The sequence below is a fragment of the Lygodium microphyllum genome, chromosome 1 (assembly GCF_053477565.2).
Source record: "Lygodium microphyllum isolate KBCC chromosome 1, Lygodium_microphyllum_v1.1.10, whole genome shotgun sequence".
Classification (NCBI taxonomy): domain Eukaryota; kingdom Viridiplantae; phylum Streptophyta; class Polypodiopsida; order Schizaeales; family Lygodiaceae; genus Lygodium; species Lygodium microphyllum.
Genome location: NC_141135.1, coordinates 143,498,215 through 143,519,255, shown reverse-complemented (window position 1 = coordinate 143,519,255; position 21,041 = coordinate 143,498,215). Strand labels below are relative to the sequence as shown.

General features: G+C 46.2%; 1 protein-coding gene across 4 annotated transcripts in view; it reads right to left on the bottom strand.

The window, feature by feature from the left end:
- LOC148041763 (uncharacterized) overlaps positions 1–21,041 on the bottom strand; it is a 342,622-nt gene that overhangs the window by 99,431 nt on the left and 222,150 nt on the right. For 3 of the 4 annotated variants that reach the window (XM_087682239.1, XM_087682236.1, XM_087682246.1), the window contains exons 13-14: positions 16,279–16,362; positions 16,011–16,171 (exon numbers count right to left, since the gene is read on the bottom strand). In XM_087682239.1, the coding sequence (XP_087538365.1) occupies positions 16,011–16,171; positions 16,279–16,362 (245 nt within the window). The remainder of the gene's footprint in view (positions 1–16,010; positions 16,172–16,278; positions 16,363–21,041) is intronic. The other variant, XM_087682243.1, reaches the window with a different exon arrangement.

The window sequence follows — 21,041 nt, the reverse complement described above, 5'->3', positions numbered from 1 at the left end:
CAGAAAGAATGAGATCATACTTATCATAATGTATTGAGCCAGTTTTGGTCTAACATTTAGTGGCCAACTCTGGGATTTCTAGAACATGAACCTCTCATGAATTCGGAAGGCCATCCAATCCAACAAGGCTCGAAGAGTAACCTCCATACCAATAGGATATCCCAAGTGCCTAGTTATATTACCCCTTGTGATCACAATTCCATTCCAGCCCAAGGCTTGCAAATCATTCTCTGTACAAGAGAGAAGGGTGGATTTTTTAGTATTAATGTGAAGACTCCATGCCGAAGCAAAAAGAATCCAAGCCACCATTACCTTGTTAACATTAAGACGATCCGCCTTAAGGAACATAAGAGAATCATTTGCCAAAGATTGACCCACCAGCTGGTCACCACCGGGAGAAGTTAAGCCAACTATCTCCCCTTGAGCTACCAACTTATCCAATAATGAGACCATGGGGTGAGTTACCAAAGCGAACATGAAAGGACTGAGAGGACAACCTTGCTGAAGGAACCTAGATAAGGTAATTTCTTCTGTAATCCCTCAATTAAGAGCAATACTGGCCACAACACCCTGACTGATAGTATCAACTAGAGAAATCATATAGGGCCCAAAACCCATTGTAGACATTAATTGCCGCAAGAAAGACTAGCTGACACGATCAAAAACCTTCTCAATATGCAGCTGAAGCATAAGAACTTGCTGGCTAGGAGCTTTGACATAGTCAATTCCGAGCTGAACATTCAAAATGTTGTGCATTATATTCTGACCTTTAATGAAACCGTATTGACGTGCATGAATGAGGTGTGGAAATACTTTCTGCAATTTGTTGACAATAATTTTGGAGAACATTTGTTATAACAATCTCATAACTGAAAGGGGTCTCCATTGTTTCAAAGAGGTTGGAGAGGGAACCTTGGGCAACAACCTGATGACAGCAATCTTCCAATCCATAGGCATCATACCAGAGTTCAACACCTGCTGACACAGAGTGAATGGGTCCTTAAGCAGTTGAACATGGGCTGAAAACAGCTCATTAGGAAGCCCATCCCAGCCTAGACTTTTCCTTTGAGGCAAGTGACACAACACTTCTTCCACTTCATCTTCAGAAATAGCAGCCTCCGTTAGATTCACCCATTCTGGTTTGACCTGATTACTAACCAGGTCACAAATATATGTTCGAGCAGAGAGAACAACATTGGAAAGAATCTCTTGTGAACCCAACAAGGCCCTATAAAAGTCAACAGTCATTTGAATAATAGAGGCAGGGTCAGTCACCATATCACCTTGCCCATCCTTTAAGCGCACAATATTTTCCCGGGCATATTTCTGATGGAAACGAGCAAAAATTTGATGAGTTTGACAGTTGTTATCGTGTAAAGCTTCAGCTTTGGCCGACAGTTTGTATTTTGTATATTCCTCTTCCTGAAGAGATTGGACCTTGCCTTTCAAACATTCAATGCATGTGAGCAAGTTATCATTGGAATCCCCAATCTAACACAGAGACAAGGAATGAGCTAATAAAGGTTGAGCATGTTGCAATTCAGCTCGAAACGACGAAGCATGTTAAATACCATATTGTCGGGATAACGCTCGCACATTATCCAATCTCTTGTGGACCCAACAAGGCCCTATAAAAGTCAATAGTCATCTGAATAATAGAGGTAGCGTCAGTCATCATATCACATTGCCCATCCTTTAAGTGCACGATATTCTCCTTTGTAAAGCTTCAGCTTTGGCCAACAGTTTGTATTTTGCATATTCCTCTTCCTGAACAGATTGGACCTTGCCTTTCAAACATTCAATGCATGTGAGTAAGTTATCATTGGAATCCCCAGTGTGACACAGAGACAAGGAATGAGCTAATAAGGATTGAGCATGTTGCAATTCAGCTCGAAACGAGGAAGCATGCTGAATACCATATTGTCGGGATAACACTCGCGCATTATCCCCAAAAGCGCCAATGCTTCCATCCCTGTAGATAGGACCCTCGAGCTAAAAGAGGCTATCAGTTGCTGAACACCTTCCAAAAACTGATTTTGCTGCAAAAAAGATTGATAAAACTGAAGAGGCAAACAGGCAAGGAGTGCCTCAAATGCATGAACAGGTCTGTGGCTCATTTCCATGAGCATAGGGTAATGATCTAACAAAACATGCTGTTTTTCCAAGCGCATATCGATGACTGTAGGAAGAAAAGAGTCACTTTGGTAGATATGTATCCTATCCAGTCTGGCCCGAGTGTTTGGATGCTGAAAAGAACGATAAGTGTATCTAGCTTGTGATGGATACATCCAAGATTACATGTTCTATTTCAAAGATGCTGCAGCAAGAGCGTCCCAACCCTATATCTCAGGACCATCCTGACATTTCAATGGTATGCTGGTCAGGGCTTGGGCTTCCTCTCTGCTGAGCAGCATGATCAGAAGAAGGCCGATCGCAAGACATGTTGGTGGGTGCCAGGCGTCAACGTAGGTAGCAAAAACAACGAGCGCAGGCTCAAAAGCTTGATGCTGGCTGCAAGAGAAAGCAAGCACGAGGAGAAGGGGGCAAATCGTAGTGCAAGGGGGGGTCACGAAGGGTCGCCGTCTAGATCTCTCTCTCGCTCAAGCCAACTCTTATTTGTTTTTTTTTTTTTTTGCAAGTAAAATGTGGCTGATTATAATACTCAAAAAAATTTGTTCACTTTCCAAAGTGCCCAAGTACAAATATGATGAAATCATGAAATGCATAGGAGCAATGTCAAATTTTGTGTGGTGCCGAGAACCATAAGGATATGCCCGTACTCGATCTTAGGAGTTGGCTCCATGTTGACGAAGGGATGAAGAAGATCCACCCTGTAATCTGAGAATACCACCTGAAAGGAGACCTTTGAAGATAACCAGGAGACAGGATGAGCTGTAGAACCCGAAACTCAACCTCAACAGAAGAGCCACTAGCTCAGTGACTCCATACTGGAAGGAATACGAAGGCCTAGTCACCACGTCATTGTGCTGAAGATCCAAGGGTCCCAATCTAGGTAGATCCTCTAGATCCTAGGTATATAAGTAGAGGAATGATTGCTCAAAGCAAAGCCACTCCTTGAAAGTGAAAGGTGGTGGTGTGTGAAGAACTTCATGGCACATAGGGTCCCTCTCTTTTTTTTTTGCAAATAAAGTGTGGCTAATTATATTACTTCAGAAAAAACCTGAATACAAGGAAGTGCTCATGCTCAACAGACTAACTGGAGTTGATGCATAGACACAAATATATCAGATGTACAAGCCTCTCAGGGCGGTCTAGGGGGGATGGGGGCAAGAAGCCATGGAGATGGGTGTGTTGCCATCTCGGGCTGCCTGCCTGCATCATGAAAAACATGTCTTGGCTGCCCCAAGTGCGCATGAAATGACAACAGAGCTCCTGATGAGCACTAGACTCGCCCTGCACCTCGTCCCATTAGCTGCGGAGGGAGTGGATGATGGAGGTTTAGAGCTCTGCTAAGGTCACCTGTACTGAAAGTCTCTCTCTGCCAAAAGCCTCCTGACGTAGTCTGTGCCTTTAAGATATACCAACCGGTAAGACTCCCTATGATCTCTCATACCTCAGAGTGGTCTGCTGTGGGCTCCAGTACCTAGCGGATGGATAGAGCCTCCAAACCGACCACTGCGCACAACCCTGCCTAGATAATGAATATCGTGTCCTACATCCCGGCCTCATACAGAATATGACGGCGCTGGTGGACTGCTTGCCAGCAGAAAACTTCCCATCAGATACATCCAAGGCTGGGTGCTATACGACAAAGGATGTAGCATGCACCTCTCAACACGAACTGTGCCGCCTCACACGACCAAAGGCAATGCTTTGGGGTTTCCAGAGGCGGTGCCAGAAGGTCCGTTGGAAAGCCTCTGTGATGTTGTGCTCTGCCCATTGCCTACTACGTGACGGCGCCCAATCCATATCCTCTTGCATCAGTACCTGTATGCCAATCCTGGCAGTATACTCTAGGAACCTCGGTGGCTTCTTGGTAACCGCAATGGCCGGCTATAACCACTCTCCCAGATCCCACTCTAGCTCATCAAGTGATTTGGCCTCCTAGAACTAGAGGTGCCACTCCCCCTCACCCTGCTCCCCTCTGTCAAGAGCCAGATGCCCCCCTTCCTGTATGGTGAAGAGGGGCCTATGTGGAACGCCATCCACTATACCTGCCACAGTGGGGGGATCCATGTTGGTGAAAACCTACCTGCCCATACCTCCCCTGGCTCTATCGGTTCTCATATCGAGAGAGCAAGCCACTCCTGAGATATTGCTGTGTCTATCTTTCTTCTCCTCAACTCCACTTCTCTCCGGCAGCCTAATACTCGTTGCAACACCTTCTCATCCACCATCCCTTACACCTTTCACCATGTCCTGATGGGATGAGCCGGGCCGTCCTCCCAACCACCCCACCGGATGTGGGGGTGCTCAGCAATTTGTGCCCCTTCCTGGTCTCTAACCTAAGCGTTCTAGATCACCGACTGACGATCTATCTCCTCCTGGAAACGTTGGGGACTCTCGATTAGGGCCTTATGAAGGCCCTACCACACGAAGAGTGAGCTGCATAGGAAAGGTGATTTGGGCGAGGTGATCTAGGCTGACGTGAAGATCCATCTTAGGGATGGCCTCTACTCACCATCAAGCCTCGGTCTACAATCCTAAAGAACCTTCTACAATAGGACCTTCTATGTCTGCCCTCCTAGTGTGAGGCCGCGAACAACTAGCTTGCCCAAGAGGGCCATACTTTGATACCCTGGGTCTATGATCCCCAGGCCTCCCTCTAACCGATGTCGTATGATGGTTGGCCACACCACCTTGGCTCCGCAATCCCTAGAGCCGTCTAACCCGGACCAAAGGAAGTTCCGCACTTGGCAGCAAAGCTACACTACGCAAGATGAGGAGAAGCACCAACAGGAGGTGATGTACCAGGCCGTCGCTAGGAGGACTTGGTTAACCATCAGGGCTCGGCCTGCTAGTAGTAAAGGCCAGCCGTGCTCCAGTAGGTCAGCCTCCTCCGAATAGAATTGAGGATTGGAAGAAACTGCTAGGCGAGAGTGATGTCGAGGTCCCACCTGGAATCCTAGGTAACAGACGGTCCGTTGCCCTCTGCTTACCCATCTAAATCCCAGATGCATGCCCCACTCCGTGCTAAAGTCCGAGTCTTTGAGGAAACCAACTGACTTTTGCCAGTTGATTTTTGCTCCTACTGCACAACGAAACACCTCGAGAGCCAGCCTCACTCTCTTTAGCATCAACTCATCCTCCTCTATGTAGAGTGTTGTATCATCAACATACTCTGAGTCTAACAACTAACTCTCCTCTCTCAAAGGAAGTCAGAAGCCACATAATTCGCTCACACGTGACCCGAGGAAGTGAGAAACATCTACGGGGCCAAGGGGCAGCCCTGCCCCCAAACCGATCTCTCTAGTCAAAAGATCCCCCCTTGCCTACCACCTATGAGAACCCTGCTGGTGGCCGATCTGTAAAGTGCCGAGACCCCGCGAATCCAAGCATGGGGGAAGCCCAACCTCACAATAGTGCCCTCTAGGAAATCCCAGTCCACCTTCTCATAAGCTTCCTCGAAATCCAAGAGTAGTACAGCCAGTCTCTGCCCACTGTGCTGAGCCCACTTCGTCGCCTCAAAGAAGGTGAATACATTGTCTAGGATGCTCCTATCCTGGACAAAGCATGTCTGTGTGTCATGGATGATGTCTAGAAGCACGGGGCGTAGTCGCCTACCAATCATCTTTGCCAATGCCTTATAGGCCACAAAAAATAAGGTGATCGGTCTCCATTGGGAAAGCTCCAACCGGTCTCCCCCTTTGGGGAGAAGACTCATGAGGCCTACTAAAGAACTCCTTGGCATTTGTCCTGAAGTCAAAAACTCTTGGAAGGCCATCAGTAGGGGGTCCTTCACCACCTCCTAGTAGGTAGTGAAGAAGGCCTTAGAGAGGCCATCCTCTCCCGGGCATTTCTGCCCGTCCTATGTATGGAAAGCCTCCTCTACTTCCTTCTCTCTGAAGGGGGCTAGGACGGAGCATCCCATCTTTCTGATGAGGGAAGGGATATGATCCCAGACCAACTATCTACATCGTTGTCCTATAGTTGAGGCTGTCTCCTGCTAGAATAGGCGTCTGTAGTAGTCGGTGGCAATCTCCATCACCTCATCTAGGCTAGAACGAGTCCTCCCATACTGATCTCCAAGGCTGCGTATCTGCTCTCCCGAGGTGCAAGGCTGGTACACCTAGGAAAACTCCTTGCATGTCGTGTCCCCCTTTCGTGCCCAGAAAGCTGTTGAGGTGCAGAAAGAGAACTCCGAGCACCTGTCCTCTAGGCCTTGCAATGGCTGCTCCCACGTGCACCTGTTGTGCATGGAGGGTGGGATCCCCTGGTGACTCCTATAATAATCTTTGCGTGGCTGCAAGGTCCTGTCGGAGTGCTCTCTCCTACTCCCAGCTCTACTGCCTGGCCTGTATGGCTGCCTCTTGGCAGATACTGCTCGACTCAGCTAGGACCTCTACAACCTCCTCTCTGTCATCTAGTCCCTCCTACCCCAGTCCTTGGTCCAAATCTACTCTCGCTCTCTCTCTCCCTCCCTCCCTCCCTCCCTCCCTCTCTCTCTCTCTCTCTCTCTCTCTCTCTCTCTCTCTCTCTCTCTCTCGTCACCTCCTTCCTCCGATAGATTGAGTCAGGGATCCAACACGATCGTGTGTCTAGGGCACATGCTCCCTAAGTCAAGTATCAGGAGAACTGGGCAATGGTCCAAAAACGTAGTGCTTGCAACCTACCCAATCAGACCTCCACGAGAGCCTCCCCACTCTCCCACATAAAACTCGTCCAACAGTTCCAATAGGGCTCCACCTAGCCGCCTGTATCGCCAAGAGAAGTGCAGCGACCTCTCCCTCCTGTGGAAGGTAGGGTTTCTCCAGGCATTGCATGCTCCTACTGCTAGTAGAAAGAACTCCCATGCTGCCTCCTCCTCCCGAGCAATCCCCTGGTAGTTTCTGCGCGTGCCTTCCTGGTCCTCCAAAGCCTCCATGTTGTTGAAGTCTCCTCCAATGATCCAAGAGTCTACCTCTCGGAGTCCATCAGCGATCTCCACCCAAAACCTACTGCATGCCCTAACCTCCGTAGGGGCATAGACATTGAGGACTCCAAGGCATGAGTCCCCAATATCTGTCTGATCCATAGAACCCTCCTTGCCACTATTGTCCCGTGGTTTTGTACACAGGCAGTGAGACTCGAGCCAATAGAGGTGCATACGTCTTCACTCCTACCGTGGGTACCTATGGTGTGCTCCCAATAAGTGTGTGAGCTCCCGGGAGTATCTTCCCTACCCGCTGCGCCTGGGTGGGAGTAAGCTTGTACTCCTGTAAAAGTAAGATGTCGATTTGTCTGGCAAGGGTAGGCTGCAGCTCCTGCCGAACAATCAACTTCCTAGAACCACGTGCCCCACTGTAGTGGAGACTGTTCACATTCTAGGATGCAAGGTGTAAGCTCATGGGGAAACCTGTGACTGACCGAACAGACATTTGTTCAGTGTGGAGGGTGCTGATGAGGAGAAACTATGGGGCATGCAAGTACGCTTTGCCGCAAGTCTGGACGGAAAACTACAATCCTGCATTGTAGGCGTGATAGATGCTCCAGGCAGTACTATCAATGCATCTATCAACCATGCTGAGAGTCCACACTCTATACACTGGTAGAAACAGGCCGCTTGTGCTAGGGGCCACTCGATCACATCAGATGGGGCTCTCCACTGTGGAGGGGCTCGAAAGATAATGCTCAAGTGTGGGACCTCGGCACGAGCCTAGCAGTTAATGTCCATCATGCATCTAGGCCACTGCTGTGCAACAGTGCTAGTCCTTCTTCTCCCATCCATTGGGAGATGTGCTCCGCCACCTGACTCTAACTCCTCCATCTATGTCGTCGTCCAATCCCCTAAGTGACAGGTCTGAAAGAAAAAAGCATAGTTTGGTCCATCCCGTGTTCCTAGTAGATGGACCTTGCTTCTCCTCGACTTCCGAACCATGAAGATCCCCACCTCTAGAGGTAGTGGGAACTCTCTACGCTCCGCAACTCTCACGTAGGACCATGGGCCACTACGGAAAAACTCTTGTGGCAATAGCTATTCCTGTCTCGGAAAAGTGTGAAGAGCGGCAATGGTAGATGAGCTGGTGGTAGTGTGGGAGAGGGAAGAATGCTGGTATGAGGAGGATGTATGCGTGCGTGGCGGGGATGGGTTTGGGTGGGTTCACCTAAACCGGGTGCGGATCAGGGGGGTGCTCGGCAGGGGAGGTGGTGGGGGGAAGGAGGATCAAGGGATGGTGGGATGGTTGGAGGTATATGGCACGTGTTGGTTGAGGGGGGGAGGGGGGGGGTAGCCCTGGAAGGGAAGGACTGTGAACCAGGGTCAGTGGGGGGGGCTTGTGGGATCTCGGGTAAGGTAGTCTGTGGCGTGGGTGGTGGATGTGGGGGATTGTGGCCCTGTTGGGTGGGGCGAGCAGGAGGGCTGCAGAGTGCTCTGCCGAGGGGGCATCACTCACCCTCCTGCTCCCTATTGTCGAGGCTGCATCTGAGGAGCTAGCTGCGACCCCCCCTTCCGTCGTCTCTGGATCCGTGTGAAGCCGATAGCGTCCACCTACGGGCCTGTCAACGGAGCCGCCTTGGCTTTGAAATGTGTACAATCTGCTTCCTGATGCCCAAAGTCATGGCAGCGCAGACACTGCCTTGGTTGCTTGATCACAATGACCTGTTGCCTAAAGGAGTGACCTCCTATTTGAATTTCCAGGAACTTTGGTATACTCTGTGTCTTTCACAGCCACTCGTACCTATGGGACTCCTACGGTTGTCACTGCATCCGTGAAGGAGAGAAAGAATTGTACCGAAGAGCCATCCAAAGTCCTCCACTAACTGGCAATACTCTACCACTAGTCTAGGGAAAAGTAAAGTGATTGGGTGTCTGAGAAATCTACTATGGAGCTCAAATGTCTCCATTGTGAAGCTGCTATACAAGGGAACCATGTAAATGACCCCTTCATTGAGGCATAGGGTGAGCTCTCCACTAACTCATGAGCTGCTTTCGTAGAGGTGAGTCGAACCATGAAGATCCCTCGGCCCATGAGGATTGCCTCCACGATCTACGCTGTGCAAATGCATATTGTGGAGTGAAGCCAATCCCGAAGCTGGGCCCTGGATGGATAGCGTCCTATTACCTGACCAAAAATCCTTGTTTTTTTAAGCTGCAGCTCTGTGTTACGGACGGCTAAGAGCTCTCTCTCAGAGAGAACAACGTGCAAGGTGTTTGACTAGGGGACACTCATAGAATGCACTGGCGTCTGACCATAGGTTTCCATTGCGCGACCCTGCTGAGGACCTGCCAATCATGGTACTGTGCTTCCGGAAAGGGGGGGGGGAAGGAAGGGGGAGGTGGAGGTGGGGGGGGAGTGGGACGACAGAGGAAGAGCTCCCGGAGGAGGGGGGAGCGAATGGGAGATTGCGGGAGAGGGGTGGGCGCAGCGCTTTTGCTGTGGGGCAGCGCAACACGATTCAAAGGAGGGGGAGGGAAGGCTAGACGACGAGACGAGGGGGAGCCGAATGCTGTGGGAGGCGGGGGAGGCTCTGGGTGGGCGCGATAGTAGCGCTGGATTGGCGCGACGGCAGCAGAGGCGTGACGAGTTCGAGCTCTTGCTATGTATCGTATTTATTCGTATAATTTAGTACGAAAAAATTGGCCCTTTTTGGCCACTCTCCCCCAAGCCTATGTATTTCTTTATTTCTTTCTTCTTCTTTTTTTCATGAAGATAATTGAATTAAGTAGTAAATATTTACATCAGAGCATCAAGTCAACATTCTCTATGTATCTCTTACATTCTATTACATTAGACCATCAGGTCAGCATATTTTGTCTCTCTCACACTCTCTCAATAGAATAGTTACATAGGGACTGCAGGCTCTCAGAACAACCAGAACAACCTATTATATGAGAAATTCCAATTAATCACACATAAGGAACAGTTGGAGTAGGGCGAACAATCACCACCCAAGGAGCAGCAATATCCGGAAGAACCAGGTCAGCTGACATCATAGAAGAGATTTGCCATTACACCAATCCACGCACACGAGCCACATGCCCATGGATGCCCGATGCTGCATCAAAAATAAAGGCATTGCGAGTATGCTATATATGCCACATGACTGTCTATCTAACGAAATGCAATAGGCACGAACAATTTGAAGGCAAAGAGGGCATAGAGGACATATTTCCCAGAATCCATGAATGAACTGGTATGAGGTGCTGAGTCACCAAGAGCCACACACGGGAAATGAAATTCCAGATTTGTCGCGCAATAGGGCAAGAGACAAAGAGAGGAAGCAATGTCTCATCACATGTAGTACAGAAAACACAACCACCTGCAAAGATCTCTCAGGGAGGGAGCACTTCTCCCGTTGGAAGACCCCCATTGAGCAGCCTCCACATGAACACTTTACCCTAATACAGACCCTTACATTTCCAAAGCTGTAAAAATCTTTCCCGCCACTTCTTTTTACTGTCCCTACCATGCCATAACCTATTCACATTTCCCATGACCCATCTCTTGGCTTCCACCATCTGATGATATATCTGATTAGCTAACCTTTTCTCAAAATCATCAGGAAGCACAAACATCCAATCACGCCATGGATCCAATGGTTGTAACGCAGGCAAAGGAGAGAACCTCTGAAGATTGTCCTGTAAGGATGATCAAATATCCCTATATCCGTGAGGCACCCTAAACTACTGACGAATATGCCTAAAAGAATAAAGGCAGGGCTGCCCAGGAATAACACCATCATGGACTGTCTTTAACCGTAACCTAGCCATCGGATTAAGCTTGTCTCACTGCAAATCTTTTTGTGACCAATCCAACAACCTTGAGGAAGCCAATATTTCTTCTTGTAGCGAACTTTCCTCACGAATATTCGAAGGACGCCAAATTGCAAAACAAAGCATCTCCTGCTAGGAAGCAATCAAATGAGAAAGGAGAAAAGATTGGGAGACCTTTATAGGCCTCGTACAATTAAGCGCATGCCACTAGGAAGCATGAATAACCATGCTACCATGAGAGATGCCAGTCTTTTCGATGAACAATTTGGCAATATCCGACCAAGGATGACTCTGAATACATACACTCTACAAAAGGGCTAGCCTCAAAGCGGCCATATGCAGATTAACATCCAGCAAAGCTGCACCCTCCATCCTTTTCGGAGTGGTCACATGTTGCCAGGAGATCCATACCTGCCCCAAATGATTGCCTTTCTTTTTCCACAGCATAAATCTGATAGGATAGACCAAATCCAAAAGGGACTTCTTAGTCCAAGGCAGCAATGGCAGAAAGAACGAAATCATACTGATCATAATGCATTGAGCCACTTTTAGCCTAACATGTAGGGGCCAACTCTAAGATTTCCAGTACATGAACCTATCATGAATTCGGGATGCCATCCAATCCAGCAAGGCACATGAAGCAACCTCCACACCAATAGGATATCCCAAGTGTCCGGTTATATTGCCCCTTGGGATAACAATTCCATTCCATCCCAAGGCTTGCAGATCATTCTCCGTACAGGAGAGAAGGATGGATTTCTGAGTATTAATGTGAAGACCCGATGCGAAAGCAAAAAGATTCTGGGCCACCATTGCCCAATTGACATTAATACGATCTGCCTTAAGGAACATGAAAGTATCATCTGCCAAAGATTGGCCCACCAGTTGATCACCACCATGAAGAGATAAGCCAACTATCTCACCTTGAGCTGCAAACTTATCCAATAATGCGAGCATGGGGTGAGTTACCAAACCAAACAGCAAGGGGCTCACAGAACAACCTTGCCGAAGAGACCAAGATAAGGCAATTTCCTCCATAATCCCTCCATTCAGCGCAATATGAGCCACAGCACCCTGGCTAATGGTATCAACCAGAGAAATCATACATGGCCCAAAACCCATTGTAGACATTAATTGGCACAAAAATGACCAACTAACATGATCATATGCCTTCTCAATATCGAGCTGAAGCATAGCAACTTGCTAGCTAGAAGCTTTGGCATAATCAATTCCCAGCTGCACATTCAAAATGTTGTGCATTATATTCTGACCTTTAATGAAACCATATTGATGTGCATGAATGAGGTGTGGAAATACTTTCTGCAATTTGTTGACAATAATTTTGGAGAAGATTTTTTATAATGATCTCATAACTGAAAGGGGTCTCCATTGTTTCAAAGAGGTCGGATAGGGAACCTTGGGCAACAATTTAATGACAACAATCTTCCAATCCGAAGGCATCATACCAGATTTCCACACCTACTAACACAATCGAGTAAATGGGTCCTTAAGCAGTTGCACACGGGCTGAAAACAACTCATTAGGAAGCCCATCCCAACCTGGACTTTTCCTTTGAGGCAAGTGACACACCACTTTTTCCACTTCATCTTCAGAAATATCAGCCTCCATTAGATTCACCCATTCTGATTTGACCTGATTACTACCCAGGTCACAAATATATGTTCGAGCAGAGAAACATCATCGGAAAGAATCTCTTGCGGACCCAACAAGGCCCTATAAAAGTCAACAATCATTTGAATAATAGAGGCAATGTTAGCCACCATATCACCTTGCCCATCCTTTAAGCGCACAATATTTTCCCGGGCATATTTCTGATGCAGACAACCAAAAAATTGATGAGTTTGACAGTTGTTATCATGTAAAGCTTCAGCTCTAGCCAACAGTTCGTATTTTGCATATTCCTCTTTGTGAAGAGATCGGACCTTGCCTTTCAGCCATTCAATGCATGTAAGCAAGTCATCATTGGAATCCGGAGTCTAACACAGAGACAAGGAATGAGCTAATAAAGATTGAGCATGCTGCAATTCAACTCGAAACGAGGAAGCATGTTGAATACCATATTGTTGGGATAACGCTCGCACATTATCCCTAAAAACTCCAATCGAAGCTCGGGAAGGAAACTGCACTTGCGAGGAGTGGAAAACATCCTAAGGAGGCACAAGCCTTCCACGAGCATCGAATCGCAAGGCTGAATCAGAAGTCCTTCTATCTTCCACTACCGGACCATGCAAAGATTGAGGTTTCATATAAAACCCCTTAACTCTGCAATCGAAGGTTTGAGTGATTAGGGGAGGCGTAAGATGGCAGGATTCAATCGAGAATCTTGCCTAGCATTATGATGAACCACAATGACCTAGGAATCCTCCCGAGGAGATAACTTACACCCAACTGAAATCAAAGGAAGCTCCCCACCCTCATGAGGAACATTCTTATTGCCTTCCTCACGACCTTGTTGGCGAAGGTGCTCTGGATCACGTACTGGTTATTGAATCATCTGCTGAGGGTGGTGGTCTTGCATTTCCATATCTTGATCCATAGGACCCTGCCCTGCCTCTATATTTGTGTCGCATTCCGAAATGAAATGCCTCAACTCGCCACATCTGAAACAGTGTCTTGCAAAAGTACCCCATTTCAACTCATACACCAACGTTTGTAAGCTTGGAACTTCAAAACGAATTTTTATCGGGTGAGATTTGCCTGTATCCCATAGCATACATGCTCTGTTCCTATTGCGGGAAGCCAGCCGAGGTTCCACCAAGCACTCCCCAATGGTTCTCAAAACCACAGAGAGGAGTCTCCAGAGATGAGCAAGGAAATCCACCACCTCTACCCAAATTGGGCATGCCTGTCTCAGCACCTCCTGAAACTCAGCCATGGGCCTCCAAGCGACCACGTGAACTAGTTGCCCATCCATAAACAAAGGAATGTGTTGCATAATAAGAGCCCGTACTTCTACAGAACGAAAAAGAACCTCAAAGAACCCCTTTGGGCCATCATAAATCTCTTCCACCAGGGAAACCTGCATACGCCCTAAAACATCTTCAAAGCACTCAGGCGCATGGGACCTTGCAGCCATGTAGAGAACATTATAGGAGGCACCAAGGGATCCCACCCTCCACACAGAGGACGTGTGTGCACGAGCAGCCATTGCTCGCTAAGAGGACAAGTGCTCGGAGTTCTCTTTGCGCACCTAAGCAGCTTTCTGCACGCGCAAGGGGGACATGATATGCAGGGAGTTTTTCTACATGCACCAGCCTCACACCTCAGGAGATCAAATACGCAACCTTCGAGATCAATATGGGAGGACTCATCCTACCCCAGACAAGGTGATGGAGATTGCCACCGAGTACTACAGACGCGTTTTCCAGCAAAAGACAACCTCAACTAGAGGACAGTGATGTAGACAGCAAGTCCGGGATCACATTCGTCCCTCATCACAAAGGAGATGGGACGCTCCCTCTTAGACCCCCTTCACAGAGAAGGAACTAGAGGAGGCTTTCCATGCACAAGACGGGCAGAAATGCCCAGGGGAGGATGGCCTCTCGAAGGCCTTCTTCACTACCTACTGGGAGGTGGTGAAGGGCTGTCCTTCTATCGAGGAGGATCCGGGTGATTGGCCTTCAAGGGAAGACATGGCGGTTGGACCCCTTTGTCTTCTCGCACGAGCTCAAGGAGTGGCCCCTCTGGATCTGGGAGGGCGGGCCACTTGATGAGCTGGAGTGGGATTCGGGAGAGTGGCTATCTGCGGTCACCAAGAAGCCACCAAGGTTCTTGGACTACATTGCCAGGATTGGCAGATAGGTACTGATGCAGGAGGATATGGATTGGGCGCCGTCACATAGCACGCACTAGGCAGAGCACAATATCATGAAGCCTTTCCGATGGACCTTTTGGCACTGCCCATGGGATTGCTAGAGGCCTAGGAGGGTATCATATTTCTTATGGCTGGTTGCACATGGAGGCTTGGCGGTGGAAAGTTGGCTTGCCCAAATGTAGAAGGAGGGAGGTTGTAAGTGCTATACACAGCAGTCTTTGGAAACCCCAAAGCACTACCTTTGGTCGTGTGAGGCTACGCAGCTCGTGTGGAGAGGAGCATGCCACATCCTTCACCATATAGCACCCAGCCTTGGATGTATCTCATGGGGAGCTTTCTGCTGGCAAGCAATCAGCCAGGGCCATCACCTTCTGTATGAGGCTGAGATGTAGAACACGATATTCATTATCAAGGCACGGTCGTGCATAATGGTCGGTTTGGAGACTCTACCCATCCCCCACGTACTAAAGCCCACAGCAGACCGCTCTGAGGTATGGGAGATCATAGGGAGTCTTATTGGGTTGCATATTTGGAAGGTGCACTGTCAGGAGGCTTTCGACGGAGAGAGACTTTTAGTATAGATGACTTTAGCAGAGCTCTGGACCTCCATCATCCCCTCCCTCTATGGCCGATGGGATCGGGTGCAAGGCGCTAGTCAGGAGCTCCGATGTAATTTCATGCGCACTTGGGGCGGCCAGCACCTATTTTTCGTGATGCAAGCAGGCAGCCCCAGATTGCGATACACCCCCCTCCATGGCTTCTTGCCCCTATCCCCCCCAGACCGCCTTGAGAGGCTTGTATACATGATGTATTTGTGACTTTCATCAGCTCCAACTACTCTGTTGAGCATAAACACTCCATTGTAATCAGTTTTTTTGAGTAATATAATCAGCCACATTTTACTTGCAAAAAGAAAAAAAACATGCCAGATCTCTTTTCAGTTTAGGATCTGGTGTCATAGCTAGTAGTCGTCAGCTACAGATGTCTGAAACTGTCCAGATGTCTAGTGCATCCAACTTCTGTTTTACTGTATCCCCCACACTAATTGTTTCATGGTGCTTATCAGGATCGCATGGTTATGCAGGATCATCTGACAATGTTCATAGATTGTTTAGAATGCTATGGGCAAAGGGTTTGACAGCATGGATATTTTCAATCTGAAAAACAGCTGCTATAGGTTGACAAATTTAGTGAGTAATCATGTGAATTAATAAAAGCTCTTTCTATTAGTGAGCAGTCATGTAATTCAAAATAAATTATTTGCCAATTCGTAGGAAATAATAAATGGAGATAAGATCATACAAAGACAGAAGTAAAATACAGGTCTTGAATAGCATCCATAAAAACAAGTATTCTTTCAGATTTGGAGCCTTGATGGTTCAATCCAACTTCGACAATTTGTGCTGTCTGATGAAGCACACTTGTGAATACCTTTCCAGTAGTCGTATCCAAAAGATAAATGGCTGTGGAAAGTGCAACTTTTGTAAGCAATGCATTTTAGGATATGCACACAGTTTTAGTTTTCTATCATACAACATTTTAAATCAACTAATTGTCCTTAATTACATACTTTTGAGCTCGTTACAATCCACAACAGCCAATGTATCACTTGACAAGCTAACAATTTGATTGTTCAATAAATCAACTCGTACTCCTGAAACATAGTAACAAAAAACGGCCTGCTATAAAGCTTGTAGCGTTTACATGTTCATAATCAAGCTTAGTTGGTCCTTTTCATCAATCAAGTCATTTGATTCTTATTGTGCATGTGTTTCCTCTCCCTCTAAAGAGAGCCAAGACAATTTAAACCCTCTGCTGGTCGCAAACACTCTCTTGGACTTTTGAATATAAAAAACAAAAACAATAAAAACACAGTTCTTTCCCAAAAGAAGAGAATTCCATTAGTAAAACCTCAGTCAAAGCAGACCAAGCTAAAATACAACACAATCCTGAGGACACCGATGTTAAAGCAAAGAACCCCAAATTTTCCGAGAAATTCTCATAGAAGGGCTGCATGAATAGCCAATCTTGTGGCCTGTAACTCAAGGTGGAGGAATGAGCTCCCATATGTGGGAGTGTGAAATGTTTGTCCAGCCTCATACTTGCATGTTGGATCTCTATCTATGACCTAGACAATTCTCCCCTGGTCACTAGCATAAGCTACTGAAAACTCGCTATGCCCTAATCATGGACCAGCTGCCAAACTTGTATGGGCCACAAGCCATGGAAAGATCGAGATCTTCCTAGGCCTGAAATTGTTATCCAATCATCTCTACAAGTCAAATAAAAAAGGTGAAGAGATATCTGGTCTATACCAGGACTGGGTGGCTGTTAGAATCAACTTGATTCTGCTTATCTATATCCTCCTCCCCAGCTTGATAGTGTAGACAAAGAATGAGACGTTGGAAGGTATCTCAATCAAGGGATCTAGTCAAAGTCAATATCTTAGATTCCATTGTGATCTCTGAAGGGGATTCCTCTGGTATAACCCAATGCCTCCATCTCTCCATCATAAATGTGGTTAAGTACGGATCTGAATGAATGGGTCTCTTCAAACTCACTCTTTTAGCATGGATTGTTTAGAAATCACTATTTCCTATGTGAGAATACCAAATAATGCTAGGTTTCCCTGAATCTAAGAGCTACCACTCCGTTCTTGTAGTCTCTCAAGGAGCTTCCTCTGATATGTTTTAGTGCTTCCATTGCTACAATACTCTTCACCTACCATACTAGAAAAACCCTTCCTGCTTGTTTGATGATTATATCAATATTTTTTAATCGCTGCTGACTGTTGTTCATGTGCCTCCTAAGTACCATTCTCACATCCTTTTCACCACATTGAAAGGGACTTTCCATTTTATCAAGAATTTCCTCTGAAATTATGTAGTATGTTGTTGTATGTCATTACATCTAGTCTGTTCCTTTGCACTTCTTCATAATGTCTCAAGTCAAACTCCTCCAACTGCATTTTTTGTAACTTTAACAATCTTCCTGTATAAGTACTTACTCCATCATACAACTTTATTAACATTCAAAAAAATAATTCTAGACTTCAATCGAAAGCAAAGCCTCTTTTCCAAGAACCACCTGATAAGGATAAAAACCCATTGCACTATTTTGTGCAATAATATAAGCCTGTAAAACAAAAGGGAGATTCAAATCTCAAGACTTCTAATTTTCCATGGTCATCTTGTCAACATACTAACCAACCCACATTAAAAATTTCATTCATTCCATTAAACTAAAATTCTTCCTACTCTACCACCCATTTAATCAATCTTCTTGACAAATTTTTATTTTTTATAAGGTGAGGGAAAAGAGAAACACTGCTTAAGAGAACAAACGTCTTGGAAATAAATAAACACCAACTCTTCTACAAGAAAAATAGTACACAGCATGATTTGTTTTGCATCATCAAAGTTCCTTTCTGCAAAAGTTTTTACCATGCTTGCATAGTAAATGGGCTCTTTCTTTTCTTTTTACATTTTAACCATTTGTGCCACATCCAATCCCACTGAAAATTCACATTCGCTCCCAATTTGGAGGTTGCAACCTATCTGGATTTCCCACTACATCTTTCGATTTTCAAAAGACACTCACAATCTTGTGTCCACACTATGGAACCCAACCTGAATACCACCTGCAAAAGAAATTGCAGTTTGGAATACTGTTATCAGCTACTTTCTGTTGACCGGAGAAGGAGACAGAACCAATTGCTTCACTTTCTCCGGATCAGCCTCAATGCTGTTTCCTAGAACCATATGGTTGAGCACCTTCAGCCTTGCACTTCTTGGTATTAAGCTGCTCACATTATCCACAGCCTACTAAAATCCATTTCCAGCTTTTCACAATTTGAAACATTGGAAATATACACACAAAAATCAACAGCAAACACTTTCATAAACTTAGATAAGGAGTCAAGGTCCATTTAATGACAGAACTCTGTAACAAAAGCAACTTCGTGGTGTGATAACAGTGGTCTTCTTTTCTATTTCCCAAGAAAAGAGAAAAATATAAATGATACTCAGAGAAAAACTCCCCTGAGGTAAAATACAAAGTTCAAAGAAGGCCCCATAAGGCACTGCTAAGTACATCATAAGTGAACAACTAATCTGGTGGGCTATAATATTAGACCATATGTGGTGGCAAATGGAAGAAGGTGCTAGAGTCCTAGGATGGCATATGCTCCAAATCAGCCTGCAGCCTCTTCCATCTCCTGCAGAGAGTGTGAAGCCTCTATCCAAATTCTGCTCAAGTGCCAGCAAACAATGATAATCATTAACCCAAGCTACTGCACCCCAGGTTGCTACCATAGTCTCAGTTGTGCCATGAAAGATCCTCACAAGAGCTCCCCTCCACACCTCTGGAGCTCTAGGACAATCCCATAGATGGTACCTTCGGGTATCCTCTATATTGTGAACCTCTTGAAACTCCACAACCTCCAAGAAAAGAAAATTCTGAGATACATCAGAACTGAAAGGAAGCTTAACATGGGAAGACTAACTCACACTCAACTCACAAAGATGGAGGGAGATGAACATGTGCAATGATGAATTAAGTACTTTAAAACCTGTGTGATAAAACTAATTCTATAAATGGACAATGATGGACGCCACTCTGGATGTGCCAGGTATGCACAAATAGTGTAAGATAGTGAGTATCGAACCCAAGATAAAAGATTGGTGTGCCCAAAATGGAGCTTGTTTGTATCTAACGCCCTCTCTTAGTAACAGTTTTGGAACAAAATGAAGAGGGAAAACCAAATACATCTGAAAATACGAATGAAAATGAGGGGTAAATGAAGTAGCCTGCTGTCGTTGCCAAAAGTTGAAACTGCTAAAACTCCACTGGAAGTGTTCCAAAGAATGGAGCATGGAAGGGGAGAGGGTAAGGACCCCACTCCCAAAAGGTGTTCTAGGTGTGTGCCAATGCCAAATTGGTATTGAAGAAACTTAGTGCTGGTCCTCAGACCAGGAATCTGGAACTCAAGCTCTATCTCAATCTGGAACAGAAACTCTCCTTGAATCTCTCAGAACTCCTCTGGTCAGAACAAATAGAAGTCCTCCGTAATCAATAGTGTCAACCTGGGGCTATGCCTGTAACTTGCAGAAAGATGGTCAGAAATTAATCCTCCAAAACGTGGTAGTGCCAGATGGGACTATTACAGCTCCCTCAAGAACCTGAAAGTAGATTTCCCCCTCTAGACCCAGAACGTCTCCCTGTGAGACTAAAGTATCTTCCAAATGGCAACACTGTTCCCTCTGAAATCCTGTATATTTATGACACCTTCTGAAGTGTGCTTTGAAAGATCCCCCTCTTGTATGTAGGGTCCCCCTCTGGAACCGTAAAGCCTGCAATCACTGCAATCTCTAAACCAAGTAATCCTCTGTACCATCTAAGAAATCTTAAACACAATCAATGGAAATGTCGGACATATGGCTAGGAAAAATGCTCAATAGTATCATCTGAAGAAATGAAATCACTCTCAAGCATGTGGCCAATAAAAGTGACCTCAGCCAATGAAACAATCTCCAAATCATCATGAACATATCATTCTGTCTAGCATATGACTAGCAAATATAATCTGACTCTTATTGCATAGAGAAGAGACAGGCATGGGCTGTGGAGCCATGTTGGTTTGAGAGACTTAGATGATTTCCATGAGGATCCTCTCATGGAACATTTGAGGCTTTGGAGGAAGATTGTTCTCCCAAGAACAGAGCCTCATGAGACAGGATCTCTATAGAACACTAGTTGGAGGATCAGTGGATTTCCTTATGCTACAGGAGCATCACCTCTCAGAAGAGAGGATCCTCAGTGCAGTTGGAAGTTGCTACCCAGATGTAGTTTCATGTATTGGGTGCCTGCTGTGAGAGCCTTGGAGAAAAAGGAAAAGGCCTGCACTTTTATCAGTGAGCATTGGCTTCATGCAATACATGACTAGGACATTCTTATAGTAGGGAGGGCCCTTTGGGTGCCTATGAGAATAGAGGAGGCACCAATAGGCCTGCTGGTTACATACACCCCCTAATAGTCACAGGGAGAGGACTTTTTTGTACAACTCTTAGTCTTTGCCGCATGTTGATCATTGGATTGTAGGTCTGATTTTAGTATGGTCAAAAAGGCTTGGAGGATAGAAGGGCAGTTGCATAGAGATTTTGTCTTCCACACTAGGGGACAGGACCCTTGGTTCATGGCAGAGCTTCGCAGATCTACAGGTTTTTTGGAGTTTTCCAGACACGAACAGCTAGGGCTAGGATCTTCTCCTGGTTAGAAAGTTTTTATTCTCCTGGGTGGACAGGTTTTATATAGAGGATTGGGCCGATGATAGGG